Here is a 16,626-nt window from a genome sequence, read left to right as displayed (position 1 = left end):
GATGTGTGTGTATGTACTTAAACTGGACTTTTAATGGGATAAAAAAAAAATATAAAAACTATTGTGCTCATTACATTAGCCTCATTAGCTGAAGATCTTTAATTGATGTCTGGCTAAAACCAATATGTTGATTTATTAATACCAATATTTCTGCGTTCACACAGGTAGCCCAATTCTGATTTTTTTTTCCCCCACTAATTGGTATTTTGACCAATCAGATTAGCTCTGAAAAAGACCTGATGTGAAAATATCTGATGGGATTGGTCAAAAGACCAATTAGTGGAAATAATATCAGAATTGGGTCTGTCTGGGTAAACGCAGCCATTGTGGTGGTTCACACTCTTTCTTAAATCTGCAATTCTCCTAATTTACTGCTGTAGCAACTCCCATGTTGACATGCCATGGTTTCCATGGTTCCCCTTGTCACTGTGGAAGCAAAACAAAATGGCAAAACATCTTAACGGTTGTTTCCTGAGGGTGAACGGCATGTAATGGTTTAAAAAGGTTTGCTTTTTGACCATTTGTACCAATCAATAGGACATTGTCAAAGGCAAGAAAAAATCACTTGCATTGGAAAGAACAATTTTCTCCACCACTAACCTCAATATGAATTTGACAGCACTCTGCAGCTATCCTGCTCTGAGAGAGCAGAGCGATGTACACTATATTAGAATTCAAGGGCTCCTGATCTGGAGATTACATGCTGCTATTAAGGTGGGTGTAAGTATCGTAGTTTATCAGAATTCAATGGCTCGCGGTTTGCGAGAGAATTGTGATGTGATAATGACACATTGAGGGGACCATGGGCAGGCTGTAGTAGGTTTGGTAGGCGAGGCACATGCTAGGGTCACCCCTGTTTAGTATTCCTGTGAGACCTTCCTGTGTCTCCACACGTCTGACATGAACATTAGCATTAGCAAAGGCTTGGCTTACAACACTGCAGCCTCGCCGCTCTTTTTCCTGTAATTGAGGGAGCTCCGAGGATTCACAGCTCTGACACCACAGATGGGCCATTCATCCATTCATTGATGAACACCATCAAAAATCTATTTGGCGCTGGGGAGCACAGAGGGAGGAAAGGTGATAAACTACTAGAGGTAATCATTTGTAATGTGTGTAATAGTAAGGAAAGGATGTGGAGGGATTGGAACAGTGACGTACCACAGTTTCGCCAGCAAGGTCTGAGCAAATGGCTAACTTCTTACAATTCTACACATTTTGCCATGGGTAATCTCATGCTATTCTAATTTAACATTTTTAAAGCACATTTTGTGTCATTGTTAACATTTATGTCATAGCATATGAACAGGTCAGGCTATCTGGGGGGAGGCCTCCAGGGGGTGGTTGTTCCCTAGAGTCCATGAGGGGGGAGGTCCTAAGTCAGCAGTCTTAGAATTGCTGTTTTTTTGGATCCTCTGATTCCTCGTTAGTTCCTCCCCTCCTCTTGTTTCTCCCAGGCCTTCCATGGTCTCCTCGTTAGTTCCTCCCCTCCTCTTGTTTCTCCCAGGCCTTCCATGGTCTCCTCGTTAGTTCCTCCCCTCCTCTTGTTTCTCCCAGGCCTTCCATGGTCTCCTCGTTAGTTCCTCCCCTCCTCTTGTTTCTCCCAGGCCTTCCATGGTCTCCTCGTTAGTTCCTCCCCTCCTCTTGTTTCTCCCAGGCCTTCCATGGTCTCCTCGTTAGTTCCTCCCCTCCTCTTGTTTCTCCCAGGCCTTCCATGGTCTCCTCGTTAGTTCCTCCCCTCCTCTTGTTTCTCCCAGGCCTTCCATGGTCTCCTCGTTAGTTCCTCCCCTCTTGTTTCTCCCAGGCCTTCCATGGTCTCCTCGTTTGGAGAAATGGCAGCTTTGGCCTCTAAAGAGAAGGAGGGATCTGACAAAGCAGCTGATGGGGGAAATAAACCTTCTGTAAAGAGATACTTTTTTGAATTAAAGGGACCTGTTTTAGTGCAGAAAGATGGTTAATCGCAGTCTGTATAAAGTATTTAGATAAAGTAAATAAATTATTCAAGTGGGTCTTAAATGTAAGAGAAACTCTAGTGGTACTCTAGCATTACTGTCGGATGAAAAGACATCCATTACCTGAATATGTTTTGACTAAAGGGACATCAGAGATGCTGTGAATGTAAAATGTCTAATTCCATACATTATTGATTCCAATCCCCCAAAGTGCTCCACAATGAAGAGAACAATCACTCAGTTAGGCCTCTTGGTTGAAGAACAAAACAAACGATCAAGTCTTTGAACGTGCCAATCATGAACCAACACACACCAACGTGCACACGCACTCACTCACACACCCTTTAACCTCTATACAGAATACTCAAATTATAATGTGTTGCAACTCGCAGCTTCAGAGAAATGTTCAAAACGTATGTTCTGACAGCGATGGAAAAGTTAACAAACTCTTTCTGGAAATTCACACTGCTCTGATTATCAAAATGATATGTACTGTCAACTGCTGTCCTCAGCAGACATCTCACGTGTTGGCTCATGAGCCCAACAAGCTCAAGCTCTAGTTCTTTCACTAACTACCAGACATCCCAGTACCTAGCCCTCCCCTCCCTCCTGCACATCACATACTGTATCTCTGATATGCTCAGTAGCAGTGTGTGGATTAAATCACTTGGGAAGCCAAGACAGAAAAAAAGCCATATTACAACCTATGTGTTGTGATCATTGCGTTGTTTGCTCTATAACCTGTTAGTTCATATGCCTTGACACCGTAATATATAGGCCTGAAGGCCGAGACAATAAGAAGACACTGTAGCAGAATAAATTCAACCACAGCTTTGTTTCATCACAAAACCAGAGAGCAACCTTATCCGGTAAAGTCCACAAAGCATATTGCAGCTAATAAACAGTCACATGACCTACAGCATGGCCAATCAAGTTAATGTTTCCCATTTAGAACACTGGAGAGTTACCGCAAGTCGCAAAGAAAACAGGAGCTGCCTCCACTATTCCAGCACCATTTACACTTCAACATCATAGAATCACTTCTGTTTGGACTAATACAGTGACAACTAAAATATTCCCAAAACAATTTAGTCTAGTCAATGTAAGCTAAATATCATGTGGCTGTGCATGGTAAGATTTCTCTGTTTGTGCATGTGTGTATGCATAAGTAGACTAAAATGCTTGCTCGCTAGCCTAACTCCCTTTCATGGCCAGCTAGTTAACATTAGCCTACTACATCTAGCTACATTTTGAACTTCCATCATTTCAGGTCAGAGGAACAATGTATGAATATGGTTGAATCAGAATCACCGTTATAATCTTTGGCCAGTATGGAGAATTAAGTAAAAGTCCAAATCCCCATTTCCACCCATGGCTAATTTGGGAAAGGGCTCATTTTAGCTAGCTAGCCACCGGAGGACAACAACACAACAAGATGCAACAATTCAACTATCTTTTTCTGTCAATGAAGTTTGGCTTGATGTGACTGGTGCGAAACCAAATCCAAACTTGCTTCCCTTGACACTTTTTTTCGGTGTGGCAGGACCATTCACAGTTGAGCTCAGTCAGGTTAGTGGCTATTATTGTATATTTTTTTATCAAGGGAAGCCAAACGCTCGCTGACTTCCCTTGCATTCAGTGCTACGGGCGGGCGGCAACAATGTCATACTCTTTTTGACCAGACAGAATCAGACAGATACGCTACACAAACAGACACAGGGGGGCGCTGTGTCGCTCGCTCAGATGCTTTCTCCAGTGAGATACATTCAGCCTCTTGCGAATTGAAAGAAAATGATGAAACACAGAGACAAAATATAAACTATTTTATTATTATTTATTGGTGCATTTTTTGGGGGGGGGAAGCCTGGCTTCTCTTGGCCTCTATGAATACACACCACTGGATATGCTCTGCTACTTGAGTTTGAGCTATAAATAAAGCCCTCGTTTTGGATTCAAAGAAAATGTTGTCTTTCTACTGAAACAAATTGAAATGGAGTATTTTAGGAAAAGGGCCTTGTAGGTTGCTATATCCTGGATCAAAATGTATGCTGTTTTTCTGAATGTGGGAAATTAGGCTAAAGGCCTAACTTGACATCCTACTCAATAACACAGACAGTGTATGGCAGAAAGGGAGGAGCTGAATAATTGATAGACAAAGCAGAACAAACAGTAGGCAGCCGTGGCTCCTCCATCCACAGTGACTGAGACCTTGACTGAGCATTTGGTACATTAATTTGAGCAATTGCTCTGCCTTGTGGTTTCAGTAGAAAACCTATTTTTGCAACATCAATATGTGTGTAGTTGCTAAGCACACACAAACACACACCTGAACACACTCCTGTTTCCTCTGTTCCAAATGGTGATAGATGGCATGTTTAGAGCATTAGGCGAGGCTCTTTTTCTGAGTTCAAGCACAGTGAAGCGTCAAGTGGCGTGAGGGAGAGAGAGAGGGAGGCAAACAGGGTTAGTGAGAGAAGGAGATGAAAGAATGAAAGCTCAATTTCCCCTTATCTTCACCATCAATGGTGGTCTAATGTGACATAAGTAGGCCTACTTATGAGAATCACAGGTGGCCAAGACTTACCAGAGAAAAATCCCTGATTGTTGCCATTATTGTCTGATTTAGGTTAGTCTTGTTTCATCCTGTGAGACACTTGTACTTAGAATCAACCTGGACATGTGAGAATTGACTAGAATATGTCTGCCTACATGTGCATGTTAACCAGCCACAGCCTGCTGTTTCCACTCAGCGCTGGATGGACCACTGAGGTGACATTGACCTTGACGCACACTAACAAAAGTAATTTGAGAACCATGTTCCAAAATGATTACCAACACATCGACTGTCTAACTCACAGAAATTCTACTCTTGATCACTGCTACACCCCTTTTCGACATGGGTATAAGGCCTTATCCTGTCCTCCTTTTGGAAAATCCAACCATGACTCCATCTTGCTTCTCCCTGCCTACAAACAAAGACTTGAGGGAAGTTCCGGTGGTCAGACCAACGCTGTACAGACCTGACCAATCAGAAATCACGCTCCAAGACTGTTTTGATCACATGGACTGTGTTCCAGGTTGCCTCTGGAGATAATGTCAATGAATACGTCAACTTTGTGCATTATGTGATACCGATAGTATCTTTGAAAAGCGTAACCAAATCAAAAAGAATTGGATTGATAGAAGCCTTGTAGGAAAACTGAAAGAGAGAGATGCTGCCTATAAACAGAGCAAGGTGACTGTGGACAATAGTTTTGTTAAATAGTACAAATATGACTTACGTAGATCAATCAAGATGTCAAAACACAAGTACAGAGACAAAATGGAGGAGCAATTCACCGGGTTGGACAAAAGGCATGTGTGGCAGGGCTCCTAACGATCACAGATTACAAAAAGAAAGCCAGCCACATTACGGTCAACAACGCCACCCTACCAGACGAGCTAAACACCCTTTTCCTCAAGATTCAAGAACAATGACCCTAAGCTGTGGAGGAGAGCCCCCGATGACAACCTGGGCCACACACTCACAGTCTCCACTGAGGACGTATGTAAGTCATTCAAATGTGTTAACAACAGCAAGGCTGCTGGCCCAGATGGTATCTCTAGCCGTGCACTCAAAAGCATCCTGTCGGGCTGTATCACCGCCTGGTATGGCAACTGCCCAATGATTTACTGGGTGCAAACTACCCGCCCTCCAGGAAACCTACAGCACCCGATGTCACAGGAAGGCCAAAAAGATCATCAAGGACATTAACCACCCAAGCCACTGCCTGTTCACCCCGCTATCATTCAGGTGCATCAAAGCTGGGATCGAGAGACTGAAAAACTGTTTCAGAAGTCACATAATTAGTTAAATAAAATCCACCTGTGTGCAATCCAAGTGTCACATGATCTGTCACATGATCTCAGTATATATACACCTGTTCTGAAAGGCTCCAGAGTCTGCAACACCACTAAGCAAGGGGCACCACCAAGAAAGCGGCACCATGAAGACCAAGGAGCTCTCCAAACAGGTTAGGGACAACGTTGTGGAGAAATACAGATCAAGGTTGGGTTATAAAAAAATATCAGAAACTTTGTACATCGCACAGAACACCATTAAATCCATTGTAAAAAAATGGAAAGAATATGGCACCACAACAAACCTGCCAAGAGAGGGCTGCCCACCAAAACTCACGGACCAGGCAAGGAGGGCATTAATCAGAGAGGCAACAAAGAGACCAAAGATAACCCTGAAGGAGCTGCAAAGCTCCACAGCGGAGAGTGTGTATCTGTGAGTATCTGTCCATAGGATCACTTTAAGCCATACACTCCACAGAGCTGGACTTTACGGAAGAGTGGTCAGAAAAAAGCCATTGCTTCAAGAAAAAAATAAGCAAACACGTTTGGTGATCACCAAAAGGCATGTGGGAGACTCCCCAAACATATGGAAGAAGGTACTCTGGTCAGATGACACTCAAATGTAGCTTTTTGGCCATCAAAGAAAACGCTATGCCTGGCGCAAACCCAACACCTCTCATCACCCTGAGAAAAGCATCCCCATCATGCTGTGGGGATGTTTTTCATCGGCTGGGACTGGGAAACTGGTCAGAATTGAAGGAATGATGTATGGCGCTAAATACAGGGAAATTCATGAGGGAAACCTGTTTCAGTCTTCTAGAGATTTGAGACTGGGATGGAGGTTCACCTCCCAGCAGGACAATGACCCTGAGCATACTGCTAAAACAACATTTGAGTGGTTTAAGGGGAAACATTTAAATGTCTTGGAATGGCCTAGTCAAAGCCCAGTCCTCACTGATCCTCAACATGTGGGTTCCACAAGGGTGCGTCCTCAGTCTCCTCCTGTATTGTCTGTATTCCCACGACTGCGTGGCCTCACACAGTTCCAACTCCATCACCAAGTTTGCTGATGACACAACATTAGGACCAGACAGCCCACAGAGAGGAGTAAGGCACTCTGGCGATATGGTGCAAGGTAAACAACCTCTCCCTCAACGTTAGCAAAACAAAGGAGCTGATTGTGGACTTCAGGAGGAACCAGGCTGGACACGCCCCCATCTTCATCAATGGGGCCGCCTTGGAGCCGGTCAATAACTACGGACACAGTAGTGAAGAAGGCATGACGGCGACGCTTCAACCTTAGGATGCTGAAGAAATGCGGCCTGTCCCCGCCTGCCCTCAGTGTTCTACATCATTGAGAGCGTACTGTTTGGCTGCATCACAGCCGGGTACGGCAACTCCACCGCCACTCTTCAGACGGTGATACATGTAGCCGAACGCACCATTGGGTGCACACTGCCTGCCCTACAGGACACCTACAACGCAGGTGTCGCAGGAAGGCCAAGAAGCCATGCCCTGTTCTCCTCGCTTTAATCACTAATCACCTAGTCGTTCCCCCTCCCCCTGCGGCTCCCCCTATGGACTTTTTTGGTTACTACATGATTCCATATGTGTTATTTCATAGTTTTGATGTCTTCACTATTATTCTACATTGTAGAAAATAGAAAAAATAAAGAAAAACCTTGAATGAGTAGGTGTGTCCAAACTTTTGACTTTTGACTGGTGCTGTAAATACTGCTATTTCTATTTGTATTGTTGTTTTTTTATGACAATTTTCATTGTTTTATTTCACTTAGTGCTGCATGTTGGAGCTCAAAGCCTGAGAGTTTGACTGTACCCTGCAATCACACCTGCAACCCCGTACATGTGACTTTCAAACACTCTGAATCCGACTCTTAGGACAGGCTGGAAAGCGATGTGTTCTCGACGCTCGCTGGCCAGGGCCAGTGAGCCACGGAGAGATTGATCGCTTTGCTACACCGTTCACCTTAACGAGCTGCTGATCCTCCACCACCGACAGGGAGGACAGGACAGTTTCCCACAGAACGGGACTGGAGCTCAGTTTCTGACCTTGCGTCTTGAGTCTCCTTTTCATGTCTTTTCAACATTTGAGAGATAGGTTGAGATTCTCTTCTGAACATTCTCCAGTGATTATTATTCTGTTATGACAAGGGGTTAAAATGGCAATTCGGAGGTGGATGGTGGTGGTGGGAGAATTAGGGTTGGAGCTGTAGTTAGGGTTGTGGTTGAGGCTATACGGTTAGGGTTGGAACTGTAGTTAGGGTTGTGGTTGAGGCTATACGGTTAGGGTTGGAGCTGTAGTTAGGGTTGTGGTTGAGGCTATACGGTTAGGGTTGGAGCTGTAGTTAGGGTTGTGGTTGAGGCTATACGGTTAGGGTTGGAGCTGTAGTTAGGGTTAGGGTTGAGGCTATACGGTTAGGGTTGGAGCTGTAGTTAGGGTTAGGGTTGAGGCTATACGGTTAGGGTTGGAGCTGTAGTTAGGGTTGTGGTTGAGGCTATACGGTTAGGGTTGGAGCTGTAGTTAGGGTTAGGGTTGAGGCTATACGGTTAGGGTTGGAGCTGTAGTTAGGGTTGTGGTTGAGGCTATACGGTTAGGGTTGGAGCTGTAGTTAGGGTTGTGGTTGAGGCTATACGGTTAGGGTTGGAGCTGTAGTTAGGGTTGTGGTTGAGGCTATACGGTTAGGGTTGGAGCTGTAGTTAGGGTTGTGGTTGAGGCTATACGGTTAGGGTTGGAGCTGTAGTTAGGGTTGTGGTTGAGGCTATACGGTTAGGGTTGGAGCTGTAGTTAGGGTTGTGGTTGAGGCTATACGGTTAGAGTTGGAGCTGTAGTTAGGGTTGTGGTTGAGGCTATACGGTTAGGGTTGGAGCTGTAGTTAGGGTTGTGGTTGAGGCTATACGGTTAGGGTTGGAGCTGTAGTTAGGGTTAGGGTTGAGGCTATACGGTTAGGGTTGGAGCTGTAGTTAGGGTTGTGGTTGAGGCTATACGGTTAGGGTTGGAGCTGTAGTTAGGGTTGTGGTTGAGGCTATACGGTTAGGGTTGGAGCTGTAGTTAGGGTTGTGGTTGAGGCTATACGGTTAGGGTTGGAGCTGTAGTTAGGGTTAGGGTTGAGGCTATACGGTTAGGGTTGGAGCTGTAGTTAGGGTTAGGGTTGAGGCTATACGGTTAGGGTTGGAGCTGTAGTTAGGGTTAGGGTTGAGGCTATACGGTTAGAGTTGAACCAGGATGTGGGAATGAAGCTAGGGTTAGGATTGTAGTTGAGGCTAGAGTTAGGACATTTGGCCCATACTTGCAAAGAAAGGGGCGTGGATCTACCTCCCTGTTGTCACTCCTCATTCTAACACGTCTGCCCCTAGAATTTAATCAAGCATCTAACGCAATTACGCAATATTTTAATTCTGGGTTTCTGAGATTACCCCAACACTAACTCCAGATGATAGATGAACAGTGAGTATTGAGTAAAATTAAGGGACTGTAGATTCCAGATCAGATAGCATCTGACTGAATCCTTCCATGCAGACCATTTTTTATCATACCCTTATCAGATAAGCCCCAAAAACTTTATCTGACCCCTCCTATACACGCTTAGAAAAAAAAGAAGGTGCTATCTAGTACCTAAAACGAGTGTAGGCTGTTCTCCAGAATTCCAACTTCTCCCCCTAGGTAAGTCTTGGCAAACATTCTTTAGATTCAAATCTGTGTATTTACCCTGCAACAGGCATAAAGAGAGAGCGAGAGAGAGGGATGGGTGTACATAGAATTCCCCGCTCAAGGTGGAGGGGTGGAGATTACGGATAAATGTGCCAAAAACCAGGATAACTACTCACTCCATTGGAAGTGATGTAGACAATTACATTGATGGAAGCTACAATCTACCTGCAGTATTAAAGCTGATCTACCCCCCCCACACAAAAAAAAAACTATACGAAAAAAATCTCACTCGAACACTGCAACAATCCCTCTATCTGTTAAGATACTGAAAATATACTCCTCTAAAGTATGTTTCAGGTTAGAGCTGCCGTCTCTCCACCCCTCTTGTTCTATTTTAGTTCAGAAGAGGTTAAACAGAGTGTAAGGACATGACGTCAATGTTAGATAAAGGAGCACACATCCTCAGCCCAACAGATGAAACGATACTGTATGGCACGATCAGTTTTCTCAGAGAATATCGAACGACAAAGATATTTTGTTGAAGAAATCCTTTACTCCTCAGTCTGAATCAATGCTTATCTCTGTAGACTCCCATTGCTTTATAGAGTGCTCAGTCTGCATAGTGCGTGCTCAGTGCGGACTTTCTTTCCAAGTAATCACTCAATGATGTTAAATGGACCTGTTCACTGACCCTGCTAGGGATATGACACAGGGTCACTGGAATTCTTCATTTCTCCAATGGACTCATTAGGAGCGGAGTGTGAGGCAGAGGGCATGGCCTTTCAGGTTCAAAGAACCCAGCTGTAGCACTCTGAAACACGGCTCTTCCAGCACAAAGCCGTTAATACTCGCTTTAATGAAATGACAAGACATCAATGAAAAAAAGAGGCAAACTCTGGTCTCCATTTCCACAGGCTATTTTACTGGAAAATATGCTTCAAAAACCATTATGCATGCGATTGTGTGCCAATTGTGTACATGGTTTCTCTCAGTAGATTTAATGGATGCCCTTAACACAGCCCACTTTAATCCAAAATGGATTTTCTCCCTCTCAATAACATGATGGTAAAGTACAATGAAATGCTCACAACACTGATTTGCTTTCGAGGTTGGTCATTTCAAATGATAATTATCACCAGTAGAGATATACAGTGTGTATTTTATTGTTATCTATATTGATCTAAAAACACATTGAGAATCAGCTCCAAAATAAATGATCACATTGTTTCACACTCCCCTCATGTCTTAAATGATTCATAGATTATAATTCAGTGTAGACTACTTGCTATAGAATAAAACAGACATACAAAAGGCTGTGGATTTCTAAATGGCACTAAATATCAATCATGGGGCATTCATTGGTTAAAAATGGATCAACCAAAAATGCATCAACCAATGGTTGTGTGCCAGGTCATCGACTGCACAGTCAAGCATCACATTTCTGTATTATATGATTTGGTTTAATGATATGTGAAATCTGAAATGCATGAGTCTTCAATGTAGACAGCCTGGAACACGGGCCACAATCCAGCAAGTGGGCGGGCTGTATGCCTCTTCAGTGTGTCATCGATCAATCATCCTCTAACAAAGCCAATCGTCTTCCAGCTGAGCCACCAGCCGTCTCTCAGTGGGCAGCCAAGAGAGGAGGAAAGATGTGGCTAAAGAGAAGATCTCCTCGGCGTCGTCCCAAATCCACCCTATTCCCTTTATAGTGCACTACTTTTGAGCAGGGCCTATAGGCAGACGTTAAAAACAGCATCATTCTCTGGCTGAGTTCCTATGAGACATGAACAAGTGTTTTTATTTTTCCTCAGTGCTCCAGAACTCTGAAGCGTACAGTACAGTGAGTCGCTGCACATAAAGCCCTGTTGTTAGCAAGAGAGAGTATCAAAAAGAGTGAGAAAGTCAATTTTCGGTCATTTTCAACTTTCTTACTTTCCTCCCATCACTACCATGTAGCTGCTACAAACCACAGATCATGTCTGTGGATTCTCACTCGGTGCGCTATATACCATACCATACACAGTAACCTGGATAGAGGAAAGAAGCAATTAGCTCAAATAAGTACAGTTGAAGTCGGAAGTTTACATACACTTAGGTTGGAGTCATTAAACCTTGTTTATCAACAACTCCACACGTCTTGTTTAACAAACTATAGTTTTTGCAAGTCGGTTAGGTCATCTACTTTGTGCCTGACACAAGTAGTTTTTCCAACAATTGCTTACAGACAGATTATTTAACTTATAATTCACTGTATCACAATTCCAGTGGGTCAGAAGTTTACATACACTAAGTTGACTGTGCCTTTAATTTAACCAGCTTGGAAAATTCCAGAAAACGATGTCATGGCTTTAGAAGCTTCTGATTGGCTAATTGACATCATTTGAGTCAATTGTTGATGTACCTGTGGATGTATTTCAAGGCCTACCTTCAAACTCAGTGCCTCTTTGCTTGACATCATGGGAAAATCCAAATAAATCAGCCATGAACCTCCACAAGTTTGGTTCATCCTTGGGAGCAATTTCCAAATGCCTGAAGGTACCATGTTCATCTGTAAAAACAATAGTACGCAAGTATAAACACCATGGGACCACGCAGCCGCCATACCGCTCAGGAAGGAGACGTGTTCTGTCTCCTAGAGATGAATGTACTTTGGTGCGAAAAGTGCAAATCAATCCCAGAACAACAGCAAAGGACCTTGTGAAGATGCTGGAGGAAACAGGTACAAAGTATCTATATCCACAGTAAAACAAGTCCTACATTGACATAACCTGAAAGGCCGCTCAGTAAGGAAGAAGCCACTGCTCCAAAACCACCATAAAAAGCCAGACTACGGTTTGCAACTGCACATGGGGACAAAGATCGTACTTTTTATGTCCTCTGGTCTGATTAAACAAAAATAGAACTGTTTGGCCATAATGACCATTGTTATGTTTGGAGGAAAAAGGGGGAGGCTTGCAAGCCAAAGAACACCATCCCAACTGTGAAGCAAGGGGGTGGCAGCATCATGTTGTGGGGGTGCTTTGCTGCAGGAGGGACTAGTGCACTTAAAAAAATAGGTGGCATCATGAGGGAGGAAAAGTATGTGGATATATTGAAGCAACATCTCAAGACATCAGTCAGGAAGTTAAAGTTTGGTCGCAAATGGGTCTTCCAAATGGACAACGACCCCAAGCATACTTCCAAAGTTGTGACAAAATGGCTTAAGGACAACAAAGTCAAGGTATTGGAGTGGTCATCACAAAGCCCTGACCTCAATTCCATAGAACATTTGTGGGCAGAACTGAAAAAGCGTGTGCGAGCAAGGAGGCCAACAGACCTGACTCAGTTACGCCAGCTCTGTCAGGAGGAATGGGCCAAAATTCACCCAACTTATTGTGGGAAGCTTGTGGAAGGCTACCTGAAATGTTTGACCCAAGTTAAACAATTTAAAGGCCATGCTACCAAATACTAATTGAGTGTATGTGAACTTCTGACCCACTGGGAATGTGATGAAAGAAATACAAGCTGAAATAAAGCATTCTCTCTACTATTATTCTGACATTTCACATTCTTAAAATAAAGTGGTAATCCTAACTGACCTAAACAGGGAATTTTTACTAGGATTAAATGTCAGGAATTGTGAAAAACGGAGTTTAAATGTATTTGGCGTATGTAGGTGTATGTAAACTTCCGAATTCAACTGTAGGTAAAACAAATCCTCATTTATTTTTTATACATTTCTTTTCAATCCGCTCTTATGTTTTCCCTCACACTTTAAACAAAAAGATTTAAAAGGTAACAGTACAGTCATAGAGATTGATGTAACATAAATGATCAGATACGGGTGGACAGAGAGATACACAGTATGGGTGTTTGCATCTTTAGATGTAGCATCGAAGGCTTATATGAACTTTAGAGAAGAGAACGGAAGAGTACATATAGAACTGCTTTAAGAGCTCTGGGTCTGGGTCTGGGTCTGTGTCTGGGTCTGTGTCTGGGTCTGTGTCTGTGTCTGTGTCTGGGTCTGGGTCTGGTTCTGTGTCTGTGTCTTCGTCTGGGTCTGGGTCTGGGTCTGTGTCTGTGTCTGGGTCTGGGTCTGTGTCTTCGTCTGGGTCTGGGTCTGTGTCTGGGTCTGTGTCTGGGTCTGGGTCTGTGTCTGTGTCTGGTTCTGGGTCTGTGTCTGTGTCTGGGTCTGTGTCTGGGTCTGGGTCTGTGTCTGGGTCTGTGTCTGTGTCTGTGTCTGGGTCTGTGTCTGGGTCTGGGTCTGTGTCTGGGTCTTGGTCTGGGTCTGTGTCTGGGTCTGTGTCTGGGTCTGGGTCTGTGTCTGTGTCTGGGTCTGTGTCTGTGTCTGGGTCTGGGTCTGTGTCTGGGTCTGGGTCTCCAACAGTTAGAGCTTTCGGAGGTGGGTCAAGGTCCCCATGTCAAAGTATTGTTCAAGTGCCAACACACCACCACATCTATTGCTACATCTGAGTGATGACATTGATATCTACCCCTCAACTCCTCCCCCATTAGTTCCCCTCAGAAACAGAACATTTTTCAAGACGATGACACAGGCCGACAGAACAGCCACACAAAGGAAGACAAATGTGTTGTGTTGATTTGGCGCTGACAGAGAATACCTTGGCAGGGAATAATGCTGTGTGTGTAAGCAGGCTGGCTTTGACTAGTGTGGAGTTATGTCTTTCTCTTTTCCAACAGTAAGCAGAGCAGCTGTTCCTTTTAGAAGTCCCCTGATCATTTCCTGTTACTGGGCAACACTAATAGGAGCTTTGCTTGAGCTGTTGGCGATGACACCAGACCTGACATCACAAGTCATCTGCTGGAAGTGTGTGTCAGTGACTTCACTCTGTGGTGAGAAATTGAATGGTTCAGCTTGGCTATATCACAAGGGAAAACGGACACGCACACACACGGCCACGGACGCTGTGGTCACATCATCCCTACACTTTGGGATCTGGAGCTGAATCAGTTGAAATAGATAGAAGATAAATGTCTCTGAGATATACATTCATCCCAAGCAATGGCAATGATGATAACAACATCTGATAGAGTAGGGGATCAAACAAACAGAGATTGTTTCATGGCTAAAACCTGAGTTATTGAAAACAGTCCATAAGAAACACCCCAACGATGCACATCAAAAATATCATACTCTCATATATAGAGTATTTGCATGACTAGAGCTAGACTATATTCATGGGATGTATATACATTTATTTATGCTTCTCCTATCCAGATTATCTGAAAGAACCAACAACTACAGAACCAGAAAATTGCTATAAGCACCTCAGACACCTTCCCTGAGGGAGAGAAAGAGAGAGCATCTCAGACACCTTCCCCGAGGGAGAGAAAGAGAGAGCATCTCAGACACCTTCCCTGAGGGAGAGAAAGAGAGAGCATCTCAGACACCTTCCCCGAGGGAGAGAAAGAGAGAGCATCTCAGACACCTTCCCAGAGGGAGAGAAAGAGAGAGCATCTCAGACACCTTCCCAGAGGGAGAGAAAGAGAGAGCATCTCAGACACCTTCCCCGAGGGAGAGAAAGAGAGAGCACCTCAGACACCTTCCCTGAGGGAGAGAAAGAGAGAGCATCTCAGACACCTTCCCCGAGGGAGAGAAAGAGAGAGCATCTCAGACACCTTCCCGAGGGAGAGAAAGAGAGAGCATCTCAGACACCTTCCCCGAGGGAGAGAAAGAGAGAGCATCTCAGACACCTTCCCCGAGGGAGAGAAAGAGAGAGCATCTCAGACACCTTCCCCGAGGGAGAGAAAGAGAGAGCATCTCAGACACCTTCCCCGAGGGAGAGAAAGAGAGAGCATCTCAGACACCTTCCCCGAGGGAGAGAAAGAGAGAGCATCTCAGACACCTTCCCGAGGGAGAAAGAGAGAGCAACTCAGACACCTTCCCGACACCTTCCCGGGGAGAGAAAGAGAGAGCATCTCAGACACCTTCCCCGAGGGAGAGAAAGAGAGAGCATCTCAGACACCTTCCCCGAGGGAGAGAAAGAGAGAGCATCTCAGACACCTTCCCCGAGGGAGATAAAGAGAGAGCAACTCAGACATCTTCCCCGAGGGAGAGAAAGAGAGAGCATCTCAGACACCTTCCCCGAGGCAGAGAAAGAGAGAGCATCTCAGACACCTTCCCCGAGGGAGAGAAAGAGAGAGCAACTCAGACACCTTCCCGAGGGAGAGAGAAAGAGAGAGCATCTCAGACACCTTCCCCGAGGGAGAGAAAGAGAGAGCAACTCAGACACCTTCCCTGAGGGAGAGAAAGAGAGAGCAACTCAGACACCTTCCCCGAGGGAGAGAAAGAGAGAGCATCTCAGACACCTTCCCTGAGGGAGAGAACGAGAGAGCAACTCAGACACCTTCCCCGAGGGAGAGAAAGAAGGAGCACAGAAGATCCCTTCATCCCTCTGTCTCTCCGTTTATACTCCATCACTCTTTCTCTCCAATCTTCAGGTCTCCTTGTCCTTCTAGCATTCCTTTGGCTTGGTTTCTCTCTTTTTAACCCCTGACCTTTGTGGTTGCGTAGGAGGTGAAGAGGAGGGTTGAAATAAATAATGGGTTAGGCACACAGCGCCGTGAAATCTGCTATGTCACCCTTCATCCTCCTCCTCCTCTTCATCCTCTCTATCACTCCTCTCCCTCTTCTCCTCTTCCACCTCTCCCAGCCCTCTCCTGGATGAAAGCAGGTATGATGGGTGTTACAGTTGTGTTGAGCAGTGGTGTTGAGTGGGTCCTCCTGCCCCAGTATAGACTGTATGTATGCTACAGGGTTGACTTCACTTGGAGCCCCGTCACAAAAGATCTTCATAATCCAGGAGTTTGGAGTGCTGGCGGGTTTTCCACAGGCGGAAGAGACGGAAGTCAAAGTACATCTCAATAATCTCTTTTCCTAGATAAAAGAAGTAAACATTGAATGATGTGTTTCCCTACAGGGCACCTTATCTAGTTACAAATACAAGGACTGAGCTAGTTTAGATGTTCCCCTCAAGCGAGTCCACCTTAATATACTAGGTTGTGTTGCACCAACATGGATGAACTCTTAAACTGGTTGAAATCCAGGTTTGTCTATTAATCATGTTGCACAAAGCTTAGTTTAAAATGTATCCTCGTTAAATGTAATTATTCTTTAAACCAGGATCAAATTGAATCCTGTCGCTCCATTGACCAGGTGTT

General features: G+C 44.6%; 1 protein-coding gene across 1 annotated transcript in view; it reads right to left on the bottom strand.

Moving 5' to 3' along the window:
* Positions 1-15,666: 15,666 nt before the first annotated feature.
* LOC115126332 (NMDA receptor synaptonuclear signaling and neuronal migration factor-like) overlaps positions 15,667-16,626 on the bottom strand; it is an 82,587-nt gene continuing 81,627 nt past the window's right edge. Inside the window, exon 16 of the mRNA XM_065016866.1 lies at positions 15,667-16,342. Within this exon, the coding sequence (XP_064872938.1) occupies positions 16,245-16,342 (98 nt within the window). The 3' untranslated portion in view covers positions 15,667-16,244. The remainder of the gene's footprint in view (positions 16,343-16,626) is intronic.

Source organism: Oncorhynchus nerka, linkage group LG4, assembly GCF_034236695.1.
Source record: "Oncorhynchus nerka isolate Pitt River linkage group LG4, Oner_Uvic_2.0, whole genome shotgun sequence".
NCBI lineage: Eukaryota > Metazoa > Chordata > Actinopteri > Salmoniformes > Salmonidae > Oncorhynchus > Oncorhynchus nerka.
The sequence above is the reverse complement of the archived record's forward strand: the minus strand, read 5'-3'. Positions and strand labels throughout refer to the sequence as shown.